The sequence below is a fragment of the Monodelphis domestica genome, chromosome 5, assembly GCF_027887165.1.
Source record: "Monodelphis domestica isolate mMonDom1 chromosome 5, mMonDom1.pri, whole genome shotgun sequence".
NCBI classification, from domain to species: Eukaryota; Metazoa; Chordata; class Mammalia; order Didelphimorphia; family Didelphidae; genus Monodelphis; species Monodelphis domestica.
The window spans coordinates 80,205,826-80,232,291 of NC_077231.1; the positions used below are offsets into that span (position 1 = coordinate 80,205,826).

A 26,466-nucleotide genomic window follows, 5' to 3' on the forward strand; every position below is an offset into this window, starting at 1 on the left:
CTTATTGCATCCTTTTTGTACCCTCGGTGCTTGGCACATAGTAGGTGCTTAATAAACATTGATTGACTGGAATTAATTGGGAAGAAATGAATGTTGTGCAGTTGTTTCCTACTCTTCATGACCCCATTTGGGGTTTTCTTGACAAAGATACTCGAGTGGGTTGCCATTTCCTTTTCCAACTCATTTTACGGGTGAGGAAACTGAGGCCCAAGGTCACACAGCATTTATTAAGAGCTTCCCTGGCATATCTGTTTATTAGTAGTTCATATTCTAATGGGAAGACAACACATATTGAATTGTAGGAAAAACATATAGCAAACCAGTGTGGCTTGGCGGATAGACAGTGCTGGCTTTGGAGCTGAGAAGATGTCGGATCAAATCTCATCTCTGAAATATAACTATCATGTGACGTTGGGCAAGTCACTCAGGATTTCAGAGCTATAGATTCCTCAGTTGTAAAATGAGAGGGTTGGATTTTGTTCCCTCCATGTTAGCCTTCCAGCCAGGAAACTCCGATCTTTTTGTTGACATTTACTGATTCAAAGAGAAGGAAAGGAAAGCAGATCTGTAAGAAAAACCAATCTATCAACCCATTCGCACAGTGGGTACCATGTGCCATATTTTCTCATTTCTTCATGGGAGTCAAGGCTGGTCATTATAATTATAGTCAATAAGTAAACATTTATTAAGCACCTACTATGAGCTAGACCCTGTGCTAAGTGCCAGAAGTTAAAAAATAAAAAGATTTTGCCCTCAGGAGGCTCACAGTCTAATGGGGGAGAAAACATGTAAACAACTATGAACAAACAAGCTACATGTAGGATAAATCAATCAATAAAGCAAGAAACATTTATTTAGCATCTACTATGTGCCAGGTGCGGCAACTAGGAGACTCAGTAGATAGTACACTGAGTCTGGATTCAGGAGGACCTGAGTTTGAATCCAGCCTGAGGCATGTACCTAGCTGTGGGACCCTGGGCAGATCACTTAACCTCCATTTGCCTTAATCCACTGGAGAAGGAAATAGCAAACTATTTCAGCATCTTTGCCAAGAAAATCTCATGGACAGTATGGCCCATGGAGTCATGAAGAATCAGATACAGCTGAACATGTGAACAACAACAAATGTGCCAGGTATCCTTAAGGAGTGCCTATTAAGCTCTCTTTACCTTCAATGGCAGACAATAATCTGAGTGAATAAATTAGTATTAAGGATGTTTGGGGAAATTTTCCTGTAGAAGGTGAATTTTAGTTAGTAGTTGGAAGAACTATTTGGGATCATTCGTGTGTGTGTGTGTGTGTGTGTGTGTGTGTGTGTGTGTGTGTGTGTTTAAACCTTTACATTCTGTCTTAGAGTGGTTACTAAATATCTATTCCAAGGCAAAAGAGTAAGGGCTGGGCAGTTGGGGGTAAGTGACTTGCCCAGGGTCACCCAGCTAGGAAGTATCTGAGATCATATTTGAACCCAGGACTTCTCATCTCTAAGCATGGCTCTCTATCCACTGAACCACCTAGCTGCCCCTCTCTTTTAGCTCTGCTCAAAATGACTATCTATAACACCCTTTTTTTTTTTGGTATCATTGACCTCTTTTGGTTGAATGAAGTCTGTGAGTACTGTCTCAGATCAATGTTTTTACATGCATAAAATAAAATGTAAAGGATTACAAGGGGAACCAATTACATTGAAATATAGTTATTAAAATATTGGGCGGCGGGAGTTCATGGGTCTAAGCTTGAGGAGCCCTGCTTTAGGAGAAAGCTTTGTTATATTGAATAAAAAATATTACTGGGCAGGGGATAGGGGGAACAGATTGGGTGGTAGAAAATGTCCAAATGATTTGCCCAGGAAGCAAGACTAGAGGCATTCCTTGTCCGGATGGGGGTTAAACTAAACCTGAGACACCAGGCAAAATCAAACCAGAGCAGCGATTACAAACTGGGACAGATGTAAGAGGCCAGGTTTCCTGTGGCCCATTTTCCGGTTTCCTGAACTGCAACCTGCAGAAATAGAGGAAGCCAGAAATTAACGAGGAGACAGACGCTAACAATGTCCAGCGTCACTCTTTGGGGACAGTACTCGACTCACAAATGAGCCAACACCATGAACAAAAACAATAACAGAGAGTGGTCCAGCCAAATCGCTAGCCCTAGGGTGTCCGGAAAGGGGCAACCCATCTGTTTCAAGGGTCTGCAAAACATGGGCTTCCCTTTAAGTCTGGGGGCCCTGGTTGGGGGGAGCTAAGGGAGCCAGAGGCAGCCTGAAGCTTTTACAGCTGCCCTGGTCACGCAAGAAATGGTTCCCGTCTTAAGACAGTTAGTTAAGTGAGCGTTTTCCCTGGCCAGCCCTTCTAAATCTCTTTCATGGGCATGGTGATATATGAGGGAGGTGGATGTGGTTAACCCATGTGACGATAATGAGTTACAGACTTAGTACTGGGATGCTTGGTGACCACTTAGAGGCTTTGATCTATCTTGCTCTTGTTCCCTTAACTGTCCAATAAAACTTCAGTCTGATATTTTCAAAGAATGGCTTATGTGGAGATGCATGTTTATGATTACAAATAGACTACAGTATTCTTATGATGTATGATTTGTTTTTTGAACTGGACTTGTTCATTGATTTTCATTTTCATTTCAATAAATATTTTATCAATGTAGGATGCTCTCTTCCAAAGCAAATTGGCCCCTTCTCTGTAACAAAGTGTCACCTGACCTGGGGAATCAACCACAGAATTGTAGACCAAAGCTGGGAGGGCCCTTAGAAATCTCTGAGTTCAAACTTCTAATTTTGTATGTATTTTCGAGTTAATAAGCCCACCCCCCCCCCCATGTTCCCTTCTCCCCCATGCTGAAAAAAGGTTTGGAAGATGAGAAAGAAGGTAATAACCTTGTAAGAAATACATATAGTCAAGGGCAGCTGAGTGGCTTAGTGAATTGAAAGCCAGGTCCAGAGAAGGGAGGTTCTGGGTTCAAATCTGACCTCAGACACTTCCTGACTGTGTGACCCTGGGCAAGTCACTTGACCCCCCATTGCCTAGCCCTTACCACTCTTCTGCCTTGTAACCAATACACAGTATTGATCCTAAGATGGAAGGTAAGGGTTTGAAAAAAGAAATACACAGTCAAGCAATATATATATATATATATATATATATATATATATATATATATATATATATATATATATATATAGAGAGAGAGAGAGAGAGAGAGAGAGAGAGAGAGAGAGAGAGAGAGAGAAAGAGAGAGAGAGAGAGAATAGATGAGTTTAGATATCCCTATATCCCCATGTTGGACATATTAGACATGTTGACAATCATCATTTCCCTGGAATCATGGTGGGGCCAATGCATTAATCAAACCTCTTGGGTTTTCCAAATCTCTCATTTTACAGAGGAGGGAAGTGAGATCTAGAGAAGGTAATTGGCCTTCCCAGGACTTACATAGCCAGGATGTGTCAGAGGCAGGACTTGAACACATATTCTGTCTCTGAAACTTGTGCCATGTTGTGTCTCTCATTGTGGTGACCTGCTACTCTTGGAAAGAAAAAGGGAAACCATCAAAGTCAGTCAGAGTCTTGAAGGAGTTGATTTGTGAATGAGTTGTTTGTTTTTGGAAAAAAAGAAAAGCTTTCCTGATGATGTTAATAACATACTTATTTTCTGATTAACTTTGCTACCAAATGATAGCTTGTAACAAAGAAAAACAATTAAAGCCAATTAACATAGTAACTATGTCTGACAGCTTATGTAACATTTTATACTCAGAGTCCTCCAACTCTCTATTTAGAGAAGGAAGTATCCTATGACCCTAGATTTAGAGCTGAAAGACCATCTCCCCCCTCTTTCTCCTCTTTTATTCTGAAAAGTCTAACCCTAACCGACATTGCCCAGCCCTTACCACTCTTCTGCATTGGAACCAATACATACTGTTGATTTCAAGATGGAAGATATATTTTTTATACTTAGATTTATAAATATATTTAGATTCATAAAATATATATCTCAATAAAAAGCTTTTCTTTTATTTATTTCCTCCATAAAACCTTGGTCTCATAAAGATTACCCATGATCTCACTGAATTATATCCTTTTGTTTCCCCCCTTATGTTTCATCTTTTTTGTTTTGTTTTGTTTTAAAACCCTTACCTTCTGTCTTGGAATCAATATTGTGAATTGGTTTTAAGAGAGAGGAGTGGTAAGGGCTAGGCAATGAGGGTTAAGTGACTTCCCAGGGTCACACAGCTGGGAAGTGTCTGAGGTCAAATTTGAACCCAGGACCTCCCGTGTCTAGTCCTGGCTCTCAATCCACTGAGCTACCCAGCTGCCCCCACCTTTCATCTTAAAATCAAAACTTTGTTTTAGTTCTGAGGTAGAAGAGTGGTAAGGCCTAGGCAATGAGGATTAAATGACTTGCCCAAGGTCACAATGCTAAGGAGTGTCTGAAATAAAATTTGAACCCAGGACCTCCTATCTCTTGATGTCTCACTGAACCACTTAGCTGCCCCCTGAATTATCTTCTAATGTACCTTGAGAGAATATAGATTTTCAAAAGGAAAGAGACCTGCCTTAGACTCATAACAGAAAAACTATGATGTTAGTCAGGAAGTTATCAATATTTTGCCCAAGAAACTCATTTTTTCCCCTAGTTGGACCCTGGACTTTGAGGAATTTCACAAACAAAACTTTAAGACTGAACAACTTGGCAATTTCCAGTATTGCTTTTGAACAACAAGTTAGTCTGACTCAGACTTCTTATTTTATAAAGGGCACTGAGGCCAAACAAAAGGAGATGACTTGTCCCACACTGGGAAAGCCAAGAGGTGCTGGAGGCATTATTCAGATCTAGGTCCTTTGTCCTTTCCACAGGAATAGTGCATGGCCCACAAACATCACTTAGCTTTTTAAATGTGGGATCCATATTAGAGCAGGAACATTTATGAACATAAGCATCTTGGACGAGTAATCAGTGACAGTAATTACAACCTGTTTTGAAAATGGTTTTACATAATCTTAGTTCCTCCACCAAAGGAGTAATTTAAAACAACAAAAAAGAAAACTCCATCGCATTCATTTTAGGATATGGGTAATTTTTTTTAGAAAACGTATACATGTTTCATCAACGACTTTTTGGAAAATGTTCTCTTCTGAGAAACTGAAGTAGCTTTCAAAATATTAAAGTGCTTTTGGCTAAGTCTAGATTATCCTGATTTTAAGAGAGGCAGCAAGAGCCATGGAATGGTAGGTAGAATCCTGGGTATGGAGCAGAGAGTGTTAAAGTTTGAAACCCTGATCTGCTTTTGACTGTGAAATTATGGGTAAGTCTCTTCTATCTTCTGGGCTTCCAGATGGTCTCCTCATCTGTAAAATGGAAGGCCTGGACCAGATCACTCTGAAGGTCATTCTCAGTTTCAAATACAGATCCTTCTGAATTTTTTTGATTATCTAAAATGTTTTCTTTCCTTTTTTTTCTTTCTTTCCCTCCTTCCTTCTTCCCTCTCCTTTCCTTCCTCTCTTCTCTTTCTTTCTCTCTTCCCTTTTTGCTTTTCCTCTCTTTCCTCCCTTTCTTCCTTCTTTCCTTCCTTTCTGCTCTTATATTTTAATTTATTTTATTTTTATATAATCTTTTTCCCAAATGTATTCCTCTCTCCCAGCAAACCATCATGGGGGGGGAAGAAGGGAGGGAGAGAGAGGGAAAGAGGGGGAGAGAGAGAGAGAGAGAGAGAGAGAGAGAGAGAGAGAGAGAGAGAGAGAGAGAGAGAGAGAGAGAGAGAGACTTGAAAATCAATACAGCAATGGAGTCTCACAGTATATGCAGTGTTATAACCCTCTGCAAAGAAGGAAGGGAGATGGGTTTTCTCATTTCTTCTTTGGAGCCACACTTGGTTATTATAATGCATACAGTTTTGTTTTTTTCATTAGGTGATTGTTTTTCATTAGATATCTCTTTTTAGATAACTTTTTTTTACAAACCGATTCCTGTTTCCTGCCTAGAACGTATTGGGTATTTGATACATTTTGTGACTGATTGAACTATGATATGATGGCGGAGAAGTCAGTGCTAGATTTCTGTTCATGAGAGCCATTGCCTGATTTCAAAGTTTCTGGTGGAGAATGTAGAAAATCTGCTCCAACTTCCTAGTGACAAGATGGCATGAGAAATCAAGGTGTGGATTTTAGAAATAGCATATAATAAATAGAAAATAAACTCTCCACCAACACCCACTATGTACTTTCTTTGTATTTTGGAATACTAGGGGGAAAAAGTATTATTTCTTCCTTCCCCCCATTCATTGTGTAACACCCTAGGTTTGCTGGTTTCATTCATTTTTGCAACATAAAATCTTAAGGAAGGAGGTTATCCCCTGCCATGAATGTCACTTTCTTAACAAGAGCAATCAATAAGTGAATAAGAATTTCTTAAATAATCTTCAGCACCAGGCATTGTGCCAGGTATTCTGTTGGGTACTAGGGATGCAACTGTGAGTGAAAGAGTCCTTATTCTCAAGGAACTGAAATTCTTACAAGGAAGACACCCTCCAACATATATGTGTATGTGTATCTATATGTGCATGCAGAACAGAGAGAAAAGCTAACAGTAGCATATAATTTGGGCAGATACATTTCTTTGCCTTGGTTTTCCCATCTACAAAATGAGAGGGTTGGACTTGATTCTAAAGTTCCATTTAGCTCCAAACATACAGAAATTGGGAGCTGGAAGGGACTTCAGAGTTCCTTTTTACTCCCTCGTCTTACAGATAAAGAGACCAAGATGTAAAAAGATGATGTTCACACAGGTGGGATTTGAATCCAGGACCTATGACAGGAGCTACATCCTATATCTTTTCTATGATGAAACAAATAGATTTAGAGCTCAAAAGGACTTTCAAGGGAATCTGTCTAGACTAACCTCGTTTTGCAGATGAGGAAATGGAGGGCCAAAAACAGTAAGATGAAAGACATCTTAGGGATTATCCAGTCCAACTTCCTTATTTTACAGATAAGGAAACTGAGGCACACAGACGGGATGAAATTTGGTTGTCACAAAGATGGAAAGCATCAAAGGTATGATTGTCCTCTCTAGCTAAGTGGTGCAGTGGATGAAACACCAGACTTAGAATCAGGAAGACTCATCTTCCTGAATTCAAATCTGTTTTCAGACACTTACTAGCTGGGTGACTCTAGACAAGTCACCTAACCTTGTTGGCCTTAGTTTCTCCTCTGTCAGATGAGCTGGTGAAGGAAATGGCAAAGCACTCCAATATCTTTGCCAAGAAAACTCCAAATGGGATCATGCAAAGTCTGACAAGACTGAAACAACTCAACAAAAACAACCACCTCTGCCTTCAAATCGGACACTTTCTACTGGGCCATGTTGCATCTCTGCTACTTATTCTTTCTGTGGCTGGCCTCAGGCAGGTCACACTGGGCCTTGGTTTCCTCATCTGTAAAATGAGAGAGCTGGCCTAGATGATCTCCCAGGTCTCTTCCTGCTCTTGGTCTGTGATCTAAGTCTTTCTAGGTCTGTAACTCTGGTTCTATGAATAGGAAAAGCTGAGACAATTCAGTCTAGACTGGAGATTGGTATTCAGGCCACCCTCCCTCTATAGTAAGTTGCCTTGTGCCATCTTGTGGTAGGCACAGCACAGCACAGGCTGAAGAGTGATTCTCTGATCTACACCAAAGGAGAGAGGAAGGAAGAGGAGGGAGGGGAGTGAGCCAGAGGGAGACAAGAGTGGGAGTGCAGGGAAGAGAAGAACAGATAAAGAAAGGGAGAGGAAGGGGGCAGGCGTGGCGGGAGAAAACAGAAACGGGGGAGGAGAGAACAGGGAAAGAAGGAGAGAAGGGAAGAAGGGAAGAAGGGGGAAAGTGTGTAGGGAGGGGGGACAGGAAGAAAGGGAAAGGGAGGGAGAGTATGAGGCTGGAGAGAGACAGAGAGAGGAGAGAAAAGACAGAGAGAGGAGAGAAGAAAGAGACAAAGGAGACAGAGAAGAGATGGAGAGACGACAACAGAAGAGAGAGAGAAAGAGAGACAGAGACAGAGAGAGAGAGAGAGAGAGAGAGAGAGAAGAGAGAAGAGACAGAGAGCGATTTAGTCACACAAGCCTGAAATGGGGGTATGGGGGTACCCTGGACGTTGGGGAATTGGGCCTTTGGCAGATGTAGGGAAAAAGAGAGAATCTCTGTTCATAGTCTGGTTTGCTATGAGCACAAATTGGTTGAGCCGAGTGACCTCGGCTCTAAGGAAGGGCGCCCCTGTATATATATTGCCTATACCTGTTTCCATATAGTCTCCCCTTTGGCTGAGTCCATGTTCGCTTAGCCCAGTGCTTGGCACACAATGGAAGTTTTCCTGTTGAACAACTGGCAAAGTCAGGGGCTATGGAGCTGAAAGAAATTCTGCAGTCCATTTAGGCCAGGAGTTCTTATCATTTTTGTGAGCATTGACTCTTGGGACACTGCAGAATTAGGGTTTTTAAAAGAACAAAAGACATGATTACACTGGGAAACAATTATATTGAGATAATTATTTTAAATAGTTAATAATGTAAACATTAATAATAAAATATTTGATAATTTATAATTATAGGTTAAGAATCTTTGGTTCTCGATAGATTGGTTCATTTTACAAGTGAGGAAACTGAGGTCCATAGAGGTAGGGTCTGGATTCACACAGGCGAGACTGCTTTTGTTCCTCCTAAAAGGTCAGTATAGCACACTGCCCAGCTGCATTGGAGTGAGTCAGAGGATCACAGCTGTAGAGCTACAAGAGACTTCAGGGACTAACTAGTCCACTCTCCCTCATTTTACAGATGAGGAAACTAAGGCCCAGGGTGGGGAAGTCACTTGGCCAAAGTCACATAGTTAATAAGTGTCAGAGACAGGATTTGTACCCGTGTCCTCTGACTCCAAAACCAGGTGTGAGCCTGTGCTGTGCCCAGGAGAGCATAGGAAGCTAGGACCCACTTGATCACAAAGGAGAGAAGGGAAAGCATTCCTTGGAAGCATTAATGACACACCTGAGTGTTCTCTGGTCCTATGCAAAATATTTGCTCCAAAGTACATGGAGCCATTGTGGGCAGGCAGTATAGATTGAAGCTGGCAGAGACCTCAGAAGTCAATTGATTGAACCATATCATCCTGTTTTCACATTTTTTTTCTTTGTTGCCTCTTGTGTGTACACCAATCATTTCCTCTCCTGCCAAACCTTCCTTTGTATCAACCGAAAACAGAAACAAAACCAAATGATACAGTCCGACAGGATATGCAACATTCTGTACCTTTAACCCTGCCCCCCCTTCTCTATGGAGAGAGGGGAAGTATGCTTCCTCATCTCTTCTTTAGATAGAATGTGATTATTGCAAGTACGTTGGAGTTTGGCTTTTAATGTTTTCATTACGTTGTTGGTTATCAGGTGTATTATTGTGGCTCTGCTTCCTTTAGTCTGTATCCACTGATAAAAACCTTCCCATGTTTCTCTGCCAGTCAACTTTATATTTGTAATTTCTTATGGAACAAGAGTATTTGAGTTTGACTAATTCATTGCTGGTGGAGCTGTGAATTGATCCAACCATTCTGGAGAGCAATTTGGAACTATGCCCAAAGGGCGATAAAAGATTGTTTGCCCTTGGATCCAGCCATGGCACTGCTGGGTTTGTACCCCAAAGAGATAATGGACAAAAAGACTTGTACAAGAATATTCATAGCTGCGCTTTGTGGTGGCCAAAAACTGGAAAACGAGGGGATGCCCATCAATTGGGGAATGGCTGAGCAAATTGTGGTATCTGTTGGTGATGGAATACTATTGTGCTCAAAGGAATAATAAAGTAGAGAAGCTCCATGGAGACTGGAACGACCTCCAGGAAGTGATGCAGAGCGAAAGGAGCAGAACCAGGAAAACATTGTACACAGAGACTGATACATTGTGGTACAATCAAAGGTGATGGACTTTTCCATTAGGGTCAATGCAATGTCCCTGAACAATCTGCAGGGATCTAAAAAATACTATCCACAAGCAGAGGATAAACTGTGGGAGTAAAAACACCGATGAAAAGCAACTGCTTGACTACAGGGTTGGAGGGGATATGACTGAGGAGAGACTCTAAATGAACACTCTAATGCAAATACCAACAACAGGGAAATGGGTTTGAGTCAAGAACACATGTGATAACCAGTGGAATTGTGCCTCGGCTATGGGAGAGGGAAAGGTGGTGGGAGGGGGGGAGAGGAGGAAAAGAAAATGATCCTTGTTTCCAGTGAATAATGTATGGAAACGACCAAATAAAATAATGTTTAAAAATTTAAAAAAAAAAAGAGTATTTGAATTTGGAGTCAAGGACAGGTTAGAGTGTTAACTCTATCACCACTCACTTTGTGAACTTCGGCAGGGCACTTACCTAACTAGGCTGAGCCCCATTTTTGCCATCTATAAAGATTAGAATAAATGTCTGCTCAGGTCTCTAGTTTCTGGGTTATCATTCCATGATGTTCTCGGCCCACAGTGTGTTGAACCATTACCCCATTGTTGGGAGCCCCCTTTTCATTCCAGTTATTTTGTTCCCTCAAAACCTTTCCTATAAATATCTTGGCATATACTCAGCAGCCTATTATTACAGTTGGGGAAACTGAGGCCTATAGAGGTGCTCTAATTTGCCCAGTCACACAGGGAGTAGTAAGTCAAAGTAATTTATTTTGTTTTTGTAAACTCTTACCTTCTCTCCTAAAATCAATACTAAGTATCTCTATACATGTATACTCAGTGTATCTGTATATACTATATATGCTAAATTATATTATACTACATCTGTATACTAAGAATATCTGTGTACTAAGTATATCTGTGTACTAAGTATGTCTCTACATACTAAATTATACTATTTATGTATGCAAAATATATCTGTATACTGTACTATATCTGCCTACTAAGTATCAATTCTAAGACAGAAGAGTAGCAAGGGCAAGGTAAACAGGGTTAAGTGGCTTGCCCAGAGTCAGATAGCTGGAAAGTGTCTGAGGCCAGATTGGAACCCAGGTCTCCCCAGCCTCAGGCCCAGCACTCTTCCACTGCACTACCTAGCTGCTTGGTTAAGGGAACTCAGCAGGTATCTTAACTGTCCATCTTGGTAATAGGTTTTGGTTGTTGAACCTTCATGATGGGTGGGGAGGTAAGAGTGAGAGAGGTCAGACCTGAGAGGAAGACAAAGAAAAGAACAGAGTGTCACGCAGAGGACAGTTTCTCAGACTCAGTCGGTGAGGTAATAGCTTAGTTAGAAGAAGATTCAGGAGTCCTAAGGAAACTCTCCATATTATTTGCATTACCCTCCATAAATCTGTGTATTCTTTTCCCTGGTAGTTTTAAAGTTGGGATGCTGTTATAGGCAGCCACTGGGCCCTCATGTCAAATACTTCCTTTTCTATCCCTCTTCCTCTCTGGCTGGTATCACTGACCCACATCTATACCAGAGGCACATGACAGATAAGGACGAGATAGCCCAGAGAGAGGTTTAACAGAAGATTTCACTGTCTTTCCTGCCATCCTAATCCTTTCCCAACTCCCTTCTGGAACTTCATCATTCATGGCATTAAACTAAGTGAAATGGCATAATATAGTAGAAAGTATACTTGCTCTGGAGTCAGAGGACCTAGGTTCAAATCTTGCTTCTTCTATTTATACCTTGTGAAACTCTGGATAAGTTGCTTAACCATTCTGGACCTCAGGTTACTTCTCTATGATAAGAATTTTACATTTTTACCAACAATATTTATATCTTACAAATAAAAAATTACATATTTATTTAAAAGTCTTACAAAAATCTTTTACAGCAGTGAATCTATGATCCATGATATTGCAGGGGCAAAGAAGATCAGAAGAAGAAACCTTAGAGACACTTGATTCTAAGCCTCTTATTTTATAGATGAAGAGATTGGGTCCCAGAAGTCATAGGTAGTAGGTGGCAGAGACAGGATTAGAACTCAGACCATCCAAGTCCAGACTCATCACTCTTTCCATGATACCACATTGACACTTCCATCTTTTGTTTTTGTGGTTTTTGTTGTTTAGTTGTCTGACTCTTTGTGACCCCGTTTGTGGCTTTCTTGGCAAAGACACTGCAATAGTTTGCCATTTTCTTCTCTGGCTCATTTTATAGATGGGACAACTGAGGCAAATAGTGTTTAGTGACTTGCCCCGGGCCACACAGCCAGTAAGTGTGTGAGGCTGGATTTGAACGCAGATCTTTCTGACAGATGTGGCATTCTCTCCCCTGCACTACCTACCTAGCTCCCCTTGTTGCTCACATCTTAGTCTTGCTATCCCATTCAACATTTCTGTTCTATGTCTGATAAAAAAAGGTGGGAGGAAGTTGTTAGATTCTCATCTTTCATTTTGTAAACTCACTGGAAAATCAAGATAATTGGCCTTTCTGTATAGACTGAAGGCTTTTCCAGAAGCTTTGTGTTTAGCTCATTTGATTTTCCTAACAACCCCAAGCAGCAGGCACCAGAGTTACCGTTACCCTTAATTTACAGATGAAGAAGGTAAAATTGAGAGAAATTCAGTGACTGACTTTGGGTCATGCAGGATTGGAACTCAGGTGTCTCCTGTGTCCCTGAACAGATGTCTCACACTCTCTCTGAAATCAGTAATTATTAGTTCAGGCTCACCAGTCATATGTGTGAAAGGGAACTCAAATACTGAAGATGTATGTGGTTGGAGGATCATGGGAGATGCCCATGCATGTATTTTGAGTAAAGGAGTAGATTACATAATCTCAAGGAAAGGAAAAATCAAATCCACCTGCCCCAGACAGAAGAAACCAGAACCAGTGAGTCATGTCAGGTGGAGAAGATGTTAGTTACTCTTTGTCATCAGATTGGGATCTTAATCAGAGGAGTAGGCTTCCAAAGTGTGGTGTGGCGTGGCATGGCGTGGCATGGGGAGGGAAGGGAACCATGAGCCTGCCTTTCTGGGTTCCCAGGGCAGCTGTGTCATGTACTAACCCACACGTCATCACTATCTGCTCTGTCTCAATCTAGGCTGGGCACACTAAAGCCGGGAGTGGCGCAGCACTGGGCTAGAATTCAGTTTTGTTGTTGTTGCTCAGTTGTTTACATTGTGCCTGACTTTGTGACCTCATTTGGGGTTTTCTTGGCAAAGATACTGGAGAACTAAAACCACATGGCTAATTACTCCCTGACATTGGTCCAGCTCTTTAAAAAACTTTGTAAAAAGTTCACAAAGTCCTTTATCTCATTTCTGGTGTGGTGGAGAGGGCTCCAGAGTCATAGGGCATGAGTTGAAATCCCACTTTTTCCATTTTCGCAAATGAGGAAACTGAGAGTAAGAGACAATGAGTGAATAGGTCATAGCTTCACTACAAAATGGGATTTGAACTCAAGTCAACTGCAGCTTAAGTCTAGGGCTTTTCCCACTTCGTTATTGTGTTCTTTTTGTGGCCATGCTGCCAATCACATCCCCCCTCCCCCCCCCCTTTTTTTTAAACCCTTACCTTCCGTCTTGGAGTCAATACTGTGTATTGGCTCCAAGGCAGAAGAGTGGTAAGGGTAGGCAATGGGGGTCAAGTGACTTGCCCAGGGTCACACAGCTGGGAAGTGTCTGAGGCCAGATTTGAACCTAGGACCTCCCGTCTCTAGGGCTAGCTCTCAATTCACTGAGCTACCCAGCTGCCCCCTCCCCCTTTTTTTTTTAACCCTTACTTTTTGTTTTTTACCTTCACCTTGGTTTTCTTGTCTGTAAAATGGAGATAATATTCTTGTGACTACCTATATCAACTAGGCCAGTTTTGTCTGGAAGAAAGAGTGCATAAAAGAATAAGTAAAGGATAGAAGTGTTGAAAAATCATCTAGAACTCAATTGTGGAGGTCTTTAAGTGCCAAAAAAGAAGTTTATATTTTATCCTAAAGGGTAACCATTCAATTAATTAACATTTATTAAGTGCCTACCAAGTGGCAGGTACTGTGCTAAGCATTGGAGATACGAATAAAAAGGCAAAAGACAGTCCTTGCCCTCAAGGAGCTCATAATCTAATAAGGGAGACAACATGTAAACTATATACAAATAATATCTACAAGATAAATTGGAAACAATCAACAGAGTGAAGTCACTAGAATTAAGGAAGGAATCAGGAAAAGTTTCCTGAATAAGATAGAAGCAACAAAAAGTCTTTGAAGCTCATTTCTTGTTTTTCAGATTTCTCAGTTGGGAAACTGAGGCAAACAGAGGTTAAGCAACTTGCAAACAAAAACAAAAAAGCAAAACAAAACATTCCCCTGGTTTTCCATTGATCATCCCTGGTATGATGCTAGCAATAGTTGCTTTTGAAATTCCCTTGATTAGGCAGAGAATGGGATGCAAATGCTGGCTGGCTACTGTTGACCTTTGCCTACTTGCTGTTCCTTCAGGTATGGAGAGTGCAATCACACTGTGGCAGTTCCTGTTGCAGTTGCTGCTGGACCAGAAGCACGAGCACTTAATCTGTTGGACATCCAATGATGGTGAATTCAAACTCCTCAAGGCAGAAGAGGTGGCCAAACTGTGGGGGCTACGCAAGAACAAGACAAACATGAACTACGACAAGCTAAGTCGTGCCCTACGATACTACTATGATAAGGTAAATAAGCCCTTGACTTTGATAGAGACCAGCCAGAGTAGAGGGGAGAGATGGCTACTTTCTCATGGAGTTGAACAAAGCAATAAGCTGAGCTTGTTCAGGACAGTAAAACACCACTGAGTTTGTTAGTCAAGAATGAGAGGAATTAGCAAGACAAGGATTCTAGTCTTGTCTGGGATGGACTGGTTGTGTTCCTTGGGCAAACCACTTCACCTCCAAATCCTCCAAGCAGTTCTCTAATACTATAAGTTACCAAACAGTTGCTGCTTTCCTTGTCTATACTGATAAAGGGAGTTTCTAATCAACTTGTTAATCACTAAGCATTTAGCAAGCACCTACTATGTGCTGGGCACTCTTCTATGAAGCCAGAAAGGGGATAAATCCCTGCTCTTCAGGAATTTATATTCCATAGGAGTAGACAACACATATACATACAATTATTATAAAATCAGCCAGTCAGTAAGTATTAGAGTGCCTATTATGTGCCAGGCATGTGCTAAGCACTGGAGAAATATATATGAAATAGATAAGCTACACACCCATAGAGTCATGGGGTAAGGAGAGGCATTGACAGGGCACATCTGGAAACACATCTGTGAAAGTAGGACTTGGACTGATTTTTGAAGGGTATTATGGGTTTTGAGAGGGGGAAATGAGGATGGCATGCATTCTACTGATGGGTATCACCTGGCTGAAGGCTTGGGGATAGAATCTGGGGTCTGAGGAACAGCTTAGCTATGCCATGAGTTAAGGTGATTAATATCTAATAAATCTGGAAGGCTGGCCTGGAACCATATTACAAAGGGCTTTAAATGCCAAGAGGAATTTGTTGCATTTGATCCTAGAGGCAAGAGGGATTCCAATGGGGCTTCTTGAGCAGGAGACTGAAATAGTCAGAGCTATACTTCAGAAGAAGAAGAATGATAATAATAACACGTTTATATAGGGCTTTAAGGCTTAAGAAGTTTTTTCCCTATGCTCCCTCACCGCAAACCCTGACTTTTTTGCCTCAGGAACAGCACTAAGACAGAAGAGCAAGAGTGAGGCAACTGGGGTTAAGTGACTTGCCCAGGTCACACAGCTAGGAAGTATCTGCAGTCAGATTTGAACCCAGGTCCTCCTCACTCCAGGCCTGGCCCTCTATCCACTGTGCCACCCCGCTGCCCCCAGTTTGCAAAGTTCTCAATACTATCTCAGTCTACTACCCCACAATGATAGGTGAAAACAGAGGCAGACAGATGTTAAGTGGCATTCCCTGGATCATATAGCTAGTAAACAGCTGAGATGAAATTTAAACTTGGGTCTTCCTGACTCCAAGCCCCATGCTCTACCTAGATTGCCACCTAGCTGCCTCATCACATGAAAGGAGCTATATAAAGGTTTATTCCCTTCTCAATAGCGATTTGGAAGTTTCTTGTGCTCAAAAATGGACATCAGTAATCATCATAAGCTGCTGTGTAGATTAATTTTAAAAACCACTTATTTTCTGTCTTAGTAACAAGTCTAAGACAGAGAAGCAAGGTTAGACACACAGGGCTAAGGGACTTGCCCAGGGTCACACAGGAAGTGACAAGTTAAATTTGAACCCAGACCCTCCCAACTCCAGGCCTGATCCTCTGCCCATTGAGTCACCTAGCTGCTCTGGGTCTTGATTAATTCTGAAAGAGGATTAAGGAAATATTCAATATTAGCTCTGAATCTATATTTAGTGAATTCAGCCAGTTTGTCACTTCTTCCTAAGTCAATTCATGAAGAAGAAACTTTTCCCATAGTGGAAGTTATTCATTTGGAAACATTTATTCATTTAATATTAATTTGCTTAATAAAATGGCTTTGGAACACCAAAGGTATTCAGGAAAATCCAGCTGCTACTTTACACTGGCTGCCAGAGAGATGTCTTTATTTTTACCTTCTTCATATCTCTCCTTTATACTGCCTAACCCTCTTGCAACACTGCCACCTCCCTGGTGCAGATCCTCATCACTTCATGCCTGGACTGTTGCAGTAGCTGTTGGTGAGTCTGCTTGCCTCAAGTCTGTCCCTACCCCAGTCCATCCGCCATTCAGCCACCAAAGTGATCTTCCCAAAGGACAGCTCTGATTATGTCACCCTTGTTTCAGTACACATGGATTCCTGTTACCTTCAGGATTAAATATAAAATGCTCTGTTTGACTTTGAAAGGCCTTCACAATATGCTTCATTCCTATCTTGCTAACCTTAAAAAAAAACCCAAACCTTGCCTTCTGTCCTAGAACTGATACCAAATAACAGTTCTAAGGCAGAAGAGTGGTACCGGATAGGCAACTGGGGTTAAGTGACTTGCCCAGCTAAGGAAGTATCTAAGGTCAAATTTGAACCCAGGATCTTCTAGTCTCCAGGCCTGGTACTTTATCCTTAGCTGCCCCATGTCTTAATTGATTTTGAAAGAGGATTAAAGCTCTCCTTCAACTTCTAATTTTTTTTACGCCTTACTCATTGCCACATACTCTTCCATCCAGTGATGATGATAGACTTCTTTTGGTTCTTCACAAAGAACTCCATCTAATGAATCCTGTGTATATGAATAACAGATTTCCTCCCCTTCCCTCCTCCCTCCATCCCTTCCTCCCTCATTTCCTTCCTCACTTCCTCCTTATTTCCTCCCTTCCTCCCTCATTTCTTCCCTCCCTTCCTTCCTCCCTCATTCCCTCCATCCTTCCCTCCCTCTCTCCCTTCTTTCCTCCTTTCTTCTTTCATTTCTTCCCTCCCTTCCTTCCTCCCTCCCATCCACTTTTTTATATCAAAATAATTTCCAGATTCATTCCTCACCCCTGGCAATTAAGTAATTAAGAAAGCCCATAGTGACTTCATCTAGTTGTGTATGCCACATTCTGTACCTCTAGTCTTTCACCTCTCTAAGGAAAGATGGGAAATGTGTTTCCTCACATCTGGGGCTGGTATTCTCCCTTTTCTGTGGTGATGTGTTGAGCACAAACTCAGGCTGAAAGGTTTGGCTGCTTCTTTCCCCAGCGAGAGTTAAAGATGGAACAAAAGCCCTCTCTTGCTACATTTAAAACAAAACCATCACTCATGTCACCAAGCAAAGGCCTCATGTAACAATTTTTTAGTTAATTAGTGATATATGAGGACAACGATTGAGGTAAAGTCACTGACTGGGCATTTTCCTGGAAAGTAGAAAGCTTCCCTTCCTAACTTAATTGGATAATTCATTTAAAATTAAGTGGGCAATTGTGACAGGAGAACGTTAGTATTAATAATACATACCTTTGATGGAGTGCCTGTGTCATGAAGCCTGGACTAAGTATAATTATTTAACTTGGAAAAATAAATTTTTAACCAACAACACAATTTATTGTGAAAACAGAGAAGGAAGGAAGAGATGCCTCTGTGATCAGAGAATAATGGTATTCGCTATAAAATTCTGCGGCAGAGGTATCTGCCTTGGGCTCCTTCCAAGGGGCTGAAGTAACTAATTCTACTCACTGACTCTCCCTGGGCTTGGCTGCTCCACACCCACTACGCCCAGGAATTTCTATTCCTATTGTAGCAGCTGCAAGGGTTTGGACAGTAATGGAGGGGCCCAGTGACGTGTGTTTCTTCTGCCTTTTAGCATATATTGGTTAGTAGAGGGCAGAAACAGATCATGGTCTTAGCTGCCCCTGGAAAATTTTGATTATCTTGATCAGGTCCTTTCACATGAGAAGATCATAGGACCATAAATCTAGAGGTGGAAGAGTCCTGACTGTCTAGTCCAAGGGCTCCTAACCTGAATTAGAGGTTTAACCTGATTATTATTATTATTATTATATTAATTATATTATTATTTTTATTTATTTTTATTATTTATTTATTTATTATTAATATATTATATATTAATATATATAATAATAATTAACCTGAAGTGTGTAAACTAAGATAAACATTTTTTATGCTTGTTCTTCAATACAGTTGGCTTCCTTTATAATCCTATGTATTTTGTTTTATGCATTTTAAAACATTCTTCTGAAAAGGGATCAATAGACTTCACCAAACTGCTGACAAGTTTACCACTCATCAAAATCTGAGATTCATTGTTTTAGGTCAGAAAGAGCTCTTGGATGTCATTAAGTCCAACTGATCATTTTACAGGAAAAGAAACAAAGTTCTGGAGAGATGAAGGGGCCAAATCTCACTGGGATTTCCTGTTTCCCCCACCTTCCTTGCCAATTTCCTTTCATTCTCCTGGCTGCATGTTGAAATCCCCTCTCATTCTTACCCCCATTAGAGGGTTTCTGGAACCCCAATTTCCTTCTGATCCTTGAGCCTAGGTCACCTCTCTTAACAGCCTTGGACCTGAGCCTCTCCCGCTGAAGGGAAGACATGGTTGGTGACGTTGGTTTGATGAGCAGGGAATTACCAGCTACAGGGCTTCCAGTAAGATGGAGGACCACTAATCCTTTCCAGTTGTTTTCCTGCTACATTCTCCATATCATTGCCACAACCAAACCCCCCTCTCCCAGTTAGACTATGAGCTCCTTGAGAGCAGGAACTGTCCATTCATTCATTCATTTTGTGTTTAAAATCCTTTCGGGCCTCTGACATTTCACATTGTAAGGGAAAAGTGCTATGATTAAAATGATTCTGAGAGACTGATTTTGGGTACGAATATCAGTTTATTGATTGAGTCCAGTATTACAAGCAATAAAGTGATAGGTCTGTGGCCCCCTTGAACAACCAGAAATCCCCAAACTCTATCAGGCAAACCTATAAATAGAGTCTGAGGAGCTCATTCCTTGAATGTCCCAAGGCACCTCTAATTGGTTTATAGCTAATTAGGCAGTGGTCCATCAAAATAGCCACCCCATCCATCCACTTGTGATGAAGTTCATGCAGGCAGGAAAAGAAATCCCTGCCTCACTTTTCTAGTAAATAAACTTTGTTAAAAGGAAGACATTCATTGGAATTCCTAAGATAAAGAAAATGTAAAAAGCAGAATCTCAGGTCCAGAGAACCCAAATGTAGGAATGTACAGATTCTTGCTGATACAGACTTAAATAGAAATTAACATCATGTATGAAAAATAAATTCTCACAGAGGGAAGAAGCATTTATTAAATGCCTCCTATGTGCCAGGCATTATGTTAAGCCCTTTATAAATCTCATCTCATTTGTTTTAAGGGCCCTTTCATCTCTGACATTCTAAGTTCCCTGCATCCTTCCATTCTGTGCTAAGATCTTCTTCAGATTCTGTTCTAAAGCAGGTAGGTAGCACTGTGGATTGAATACTGGAATCAGCAAGATTTATCTTCCTGAGGACAAATCTGGGCTCAGACATTAATCGATGCATGACCCTGGGCAAGTCAATTATCTCTGTTTGCCTCAGTGCCTGGAAAATGAGCTGGAGAAGAAAATGGCAAATCACTCCAGTATCTCTGCCAAGAAAACCTTAAATGGGGTCACGAAAAGTCGGACACAACTGAAACAACTCAGCAATAGCAACAGGGCTCTTTCCAGATTTAATAGTCTGTATTCCAAGGTCCCTCTAATCCTTGCCATTCCATATTCCAAGGCTCCTTCTAGTCTGTCTTCTGAGCTCCAGCATCCTATGTTAGGAGGTCTCTTTTACCCCTATCAGTCTGTGATTTTTTTTTCTGGCATCCCACATTCCCCCAAACTAGGCTTGTTGCTTAGAGACCAGAATGGGGCTTGTAGACTTAGCATCAGCCATAAAACTCGTGTTTATGAGGATATCTCCATATTACATGCTCAGCTGCCAAAGCTTGAACCAGCTGGCCAAATGAACACTTACATCATACCACTGCCTGGAGCTAGCAACAGATGCCTGCTTTGCCAGGAGAGATTTTCTTGCTCCTGGACTTTTATTGGCCAGAAAAATGGAGAGGTTCATTTGTTGAAGTTTGCTGTTAGACATGAAGGCAAACTGATAGATAGCTTAATCATCTCATTTTGCCACCTACTGTCCCACCTTACCCTGTCCCCTCTGATCTCATCTCATCCCCTCTAATCCCTGGCCTATCCCATCATCCCATTTCCTCTTCTCCAGTCTCATCTCATCCCCTCCAATCCCACTCCCTCTTCTCCTGTCTTAAACCCACCCCCTCTAATATCAGTCTTTAGTCTCACCTCATCCCCTCTCCCAGTCCTTCTCCAATCCCACCCATTCTCTGCAATCTCACCTACTACCCTCTCCCTTCCCCTCCCATCTCCTCTCTTCTCTTCCTTCACTCATCAAGGCCTCTTGCCCCACCATATGCCCCCAATGTATTTTCCATCCTGAATTTATAACGTGCATGAGCCCTATCTAGGGATTAGTAAGACAGCTGACATATAACTAACCCAAATCGGAATCCTTTGCAGAGTATTCAAGTTAATTAAGGAACAGAGAAGCTGGCAGAGGCAAAAGGTCTTCGTGCCTCATTTATGCATTGAAAGGGCCATGGAAAACACCTCTCCCTCACAAGTCTTTGACTCAGCTGAAGTAGAAAGGTTTATTACAGCTCCTTGATGGCAAGAATTGCTTTGAATCCTCAAGGCACTGAGCATTAAAAAAAATGACCTGTAATTTCACCGGGAAGGAAACTCAGGCTTCTCTCTTCATACTTTGCAACTTCTGGGCTAAGAGAATTGCCTAGATTACTGACAAGGGAAGTGACTTGCCCAGAGTAACACAATCAGTAGGTCTCAGAACCAAATCTTCTGGCTTCTAGACCATCACTGGATCCATTCCACTACACTGCCAATTACATGTTGTTATTGTTCAGTCATTTCAGTCATATCTGACTCTGTGACCCCATTTGGCATCTTCTTGGCAAAGATACTTCAGTGGTTTGCCATTTCCTTTTCCAGCTCATTGTACAAATGAGAAAACTGAGGCAAATAGGGATTGCATGATTTCCCCAGGTCACACAACTAGGAAATGCCTGAGACCAGACTCTAGGACTGATGCTCTATCCATTGCCCACCCATTATATGATAGACAATAATTTCTAATCTCTCTCTCTCTCCTTCTCTCTCTCTCTCTCTCCCCCCCTCCTCGCTCTCTCTCTCTCTCTCTTCCTCTCTCTCCATCCATCTCTCCATCTGTCTATTTCTCTATCTATTTGTTTGTTTTTTCACTGGGCAATAGATTCTGCTAAGCCAGGTTGTGTTTTGAATTTGAAATAGGAAGTTCTGGGTTTTAATCATGTAGTCTACCCATCACTCTGACCTTTGGTTTCTTCATCTATACAATGGGGATGATAATATTTGTACTACCTATTCCCAGGGCTCCTGGGAGGAAACTTCCTATGTAAAAAAACAAGATCACTGGGATTCCTTCCAGATAGTATCAGCTTCTGTGAGGGAACCTATTCCTGTTACGACCAGAGGGGTTAATGGGATTTTAATCCTGTCTCTTTCTTAGGATTGGTTTTGTTTGACTGCTGTTTTTACTTTCTTTTTAAAATCTTTGTTATGAGACAGGAGAAGGGATATGTTTTGAACTCAGGGAGTTGTACGGGACATAATATGGAACCCCAAAACAGTAAAAATGAAAGTTATAAGGGACCATACATGCTCTATAAGCTACAGAACGTTAGAGCTCATTTTCTCACCTGTAAAATAAGGTTTGGAATAAATGAGCTGTATAGTCCTTTCTGCCTCTAAATCCTGTGATCCAGTGATGCTTGCTTGTTTTTGATTATCATTCTCAATTTGGTTTGATGGAAAGAGCATTAGCCATAGAATCCTGGCTCTCCACAGTGTAATAACTCTGAGACTTTGCAAAGCAGTATGGAGGGGGTGACTGGGCTAGGCTTGGAGCCAAGAAGACCTGGACTCGAATCCCACTTTAGACACTTACCAGCTAGATGACCCTGGATAAGACATCAAGCCTTTCTAGGTTGTAATTTCCTTACATATAAAATCAGAGATCTGGACTAGGTGGCCTCAGGCTGTCTTATCTTTATCTCTTCCTATTCTTCTTCTATTTCAGTCCCCTCCACTCTGAGGTTTGGCCAAGGTGGCTACCTTGCAATTCTTCACCTGTCTTCTATCTATATCTGGCCTTTGCATTGCCTGGAATGCACTCCCTCCTCACCTGTCCTTTTAAAATCCCTGTGTTCCTGTTAAATCCAGCCCAAGCATCTTCTACAAAAAACTTTTCCTGATTTCTGCTCTTTCATGATTAATCTTTATGGATTTCCACCATCCCACCTCAGCTGCTAGGGCTCACTTCTTGCAAATTTTTCTTGCATTTGTTTTGTATGTGCTTCTGTACATGTCACCTCCCTAACAGAATGTAAACTCCTAGAGGACAGGCAGTATTTCATTATTGTCTTTGCAGGCCTGGGACAGTACAGCTCATCACTTAGCAACAGCACTAGAGTAGAGGATGTAGGGCTCTAGAGAGCCTGGGCTAGAGGAAACCTTAACCTATGCCCACATGTAATGTGGGAATTAGCAGGACCCTTAGAACAAAGAAGATCATAAGAGGCAGAGACTTTGGCATCTGGTATGTCACCATTTAAAAGGGCCTTAGAACATAGAATGTCAGGGCTGGAAGGGATCTTAGAATACAGACTGTCAATGCTAGGTAAGACTTAGGGATATGGAGTGAGTGGCAAGACTAGAAAGAAGCAGGCAGCTGGGTGGCTCAGGGGTTTGAGAGCCAGTCCCAGAGATGGGAGGTCTTGGGTTCAAATCTGGCCTCAGGCACTTTCCTTCCTGTGTGACCCTGGACAAGTCCCTTAACTCCCATTGCTTAGTCTGTAAGGCTCTTCTGCTTTAGAACCAATACACAGTGTTGATTCTAAGATGGAACGTAAGGGTATATTAAAAAAAGAAAGACTAGAAGGAGCCTTAGAAACCAGGATGTCAGAGCTGGGTAGGACCTTGGAACATGCAAGAGTAGTGCTGATGTGAGGAATAGAGCCCAAGTGTCATTCATTGATTTACCTTATTCAGTTAGCAGATTGTATTCTTTCTTTTTTGGTCAGTGATAACATAACTAAGGTCTTTGAGTGCTCTGCAGAACTGAGGACTACTTCTGGTATTTGCTTTTCCTTTCCTTCTCTGAAAATAAATGAGTCCATTTTCTACATACAATTAAATTCATTGAGCTTTCTAACCTCTTGCATACACTATAACATCCAGTAAATGAATGAAGTAATCAAACAGTAGCCAATTTCCTCATTTTTTTCTCCTTGAAAACACTTCTTTATTCTCAGACTTGCCCCTAGTAGTTAATCAACTAAAGGAGCCCATTTGTACAAATAAAGTTGGAAGAGGCTGGGGGGGAGGGGAGAAGTGTAAGGGGGAAAAGAGAGTCATTTTTAAAGGGTTGGACTTGATTATTTAAGAGTGTGGTCGCCAGGAATTTAATTAATTCCAAAGAGATTTTATTTACAATTTATTTACAAAATGTGGGATGTCAGAGCTGGTGGGGGGTGGGGGGACCTTGGGATACAGAATGTGAAGAACTGGAAGGAATCTGGAATGTTAGGTCTTAGAATATAGGATGTTGGAGCTGAAAGAGATTCTGGGAACACACGATATCAGAGTTGGGAGGGGCCTTAGTGCCAGTACGGAAGACAGATTCCATAGCTTCTAGCGTCACTTCTAGTTATATGAATCTAGAATCCTATGATCTTTCTAATGTGGTCATCTATGAATGTGATCTGAGTACAACATGCACCTTCCTTCTCACTTCTCTCTTTTTTTAAGAGTGAAGAGAAAGTGAAGGCCACTGAAGATCACTTCCCTCAGTTTCCTCATCTGTAAAATGAGAAGATTGGGCTAAAAAACATCTAAGATTGCTTTCAACTTTTAATCTAAGATCCTAGCTAGACAGCTGAGGAGATAGGAGATTGGCTTAGGAGTCCAGAAGACCTGAATTCAAATCTAGCCTCAGTATGGACTGGCTAGGTGACCCTGGGAAAGTCATGTAACCTCTATCTCAGTTTCCTCAACTGTGAAAAGAGAATAATAATAGCCCCTGCTTTCTATAGTTACTGCAAGGATCGATTTAGAGAATATTTGTTAAATGCTTAGCATGGTGCCTGGCACACAGTAGATACTTAATAAATGGGAGGCAGCTGGGTGGCTCAGTGAATTGAGAGGGAGGCCCAGATACAAGAGGTCTTGGATTTCCATTTGGCCTTAGACACCTCCTAGCTATGTGACCCTGGGCAAGTCACTTAACCCCCATTGTTTAGCTTTTATGACTCTTCTGTCCTAGAACCAATATTTTTTTCCCATTGATAATTCATTTTTAAATTTTCATTTATTTATTTAAATTTTCACATTTTTTTTTAGAATAATTTCCTACAGTTACATGATTCATGTTCTCCCCCTCTTCCCCCTCCTGGAACTGACAAGCAATTCCACTGAGAGCCAATAGTTCTAAGGCAGAAGTTAAGGGTTTAAAAAAATGCTGGTGTGCATCCTCTGCTCATCCCCCTCTGATGCTCCTAACACAATTCGGACGTAGCCCAGCGCCCTTTACGCTCTTGCTCTTCTTCCTTGCGGTTGTTTAATAGCAGGGGAACAAACTCCCAGAGTGGCCCAGTGGCTTGCCCGGAGGCACCCAAGCAGTTAAGGAGTCCCCAGCCAGACCTCGTCCCTGCAACAAAGAAGGAACCGCCATCACTTGGCAATGCCTCGGCTCCTAGCTAGCGGCACCTCTGCCCAGTAGCAAGAAACAGGGGGAGTCCTTCCTTCTCTTTATTTGGGGAGCCCCTTTTCATTTGATTTTTATTCCACTTTAGAGGGCTTTAAATGAAAAGCGGCCACGAGTGTTTATAGAGAGCCAGGAGGCAGGCTGAGCTCTGAGCCCAGGGACAAGCGGTCAGCACACCAAAGGCAGCCCCCTGGCTTGGGTGAGAGCGAGCGCACAGGCTCAGCATATGGTCTAGTGAAGCCTAGCCAGGGCGCAGGGCCAGGGAAGGCTGGGAAGGCCCTCCTGGTGGCCCCACGCACAACTGACTCCATTTCCGTGGGCGAGGGGAGGGTCCCAGCCTAGCCGATTTTGGCTGGCTAATTTGGGTTTGGCTTCTCGCACAGGACAGCTTCCCAGGGCCGGGGAATAAGAGACTCCCTCTGCAAACCGCAAGGAAGGTCCCCTTGGGGTGGACGGAGTCAGCCAATTTGGGCTGACAGCAGCCTGTTATTCTTAGATGTTGGGAATAGGGTTGCTGTCTGCTAGTGGGTGGGTGTGCCTGCTCATATGTGGCTTGAGTGGCCAAGAGGAAGGGCTGATGGGAAAAAGGACTATTTGGGCTCCACTGGGGCTTTGTCTTTAATATGGTCACGAGGGACAGTGCTCTGCCCACTTATCAATTACAGAGAAGGTTTGGTCGTTCAGTCATTGTCTTTTTTCTTAAAAAACAAGCCAGCCAACCAACCAAAACCTTTACCTTCCTCTGCCTTAGAATCAATACCAAGTATTGGCTCCGAGGCTGAAGAGAGGCTACATAATTGGGGTTAAGTGACTTGCCAGAGTCACACAGCTAGCAAATGTCTGAGGTCAGATTTGAACTCGAGGTCACCTGACTTTATCCTCTGAGCCATCTGCCTGCCCCACTCCTTCAGTCATTTTCAGTTGTGTCCAACTCTTTGTGAATGCATTTGGGGGTATCTTGGCAGAGATACTGGAGTGGTTTGCCATTTCCTTCTCCAGCTCATTTTTGCAGATGAGGAAACTGAGGCAAACAGAGTTAAATGACTTGCCTAGGGTCACATAGCTAGTAAGTGTATGAATCCAGATTTTCACTCAGGAAGATGAGTCTTCCTGACTTCTTGCTTGACACTCTATTCACCGTGCCACCTAGCTGTTCACAGAGAAGAAACTAATCTGCGTTAG

The 26,466-nt window shown here is 42.0% G+C and overlaps 1 protein-coding gene across 3 annotated transcripts in view; it reads left to right on the forward strand.

Moving 5' to 3' along the window:
• ELK3 (ETS transcription factor ELK3) overlaps nucleotides 1–26,466 on the forward strand; it is a 90,822-nt gene that overhangs the window by 39,473 nt on the left and 24,883 nt on the right. For all 3 annotated transcript variants that reach the window (XM_001364421.4, XM_056798674.1, XM_056798673.1), the window contains exon 2: nucleotides 14,420–14,628. In XM_001364421.4, the coding sequence (XP_001364458.2) occupies nucleotides 14,422–14,628 (207 nt within the window). In that variant the 5' untranslated portion in view covers nucleotides 14,420–14,421. The remainder of the gene's footprint in view (nucleotides 1–14,419; nucleotides 14,629–26,466) is intronic.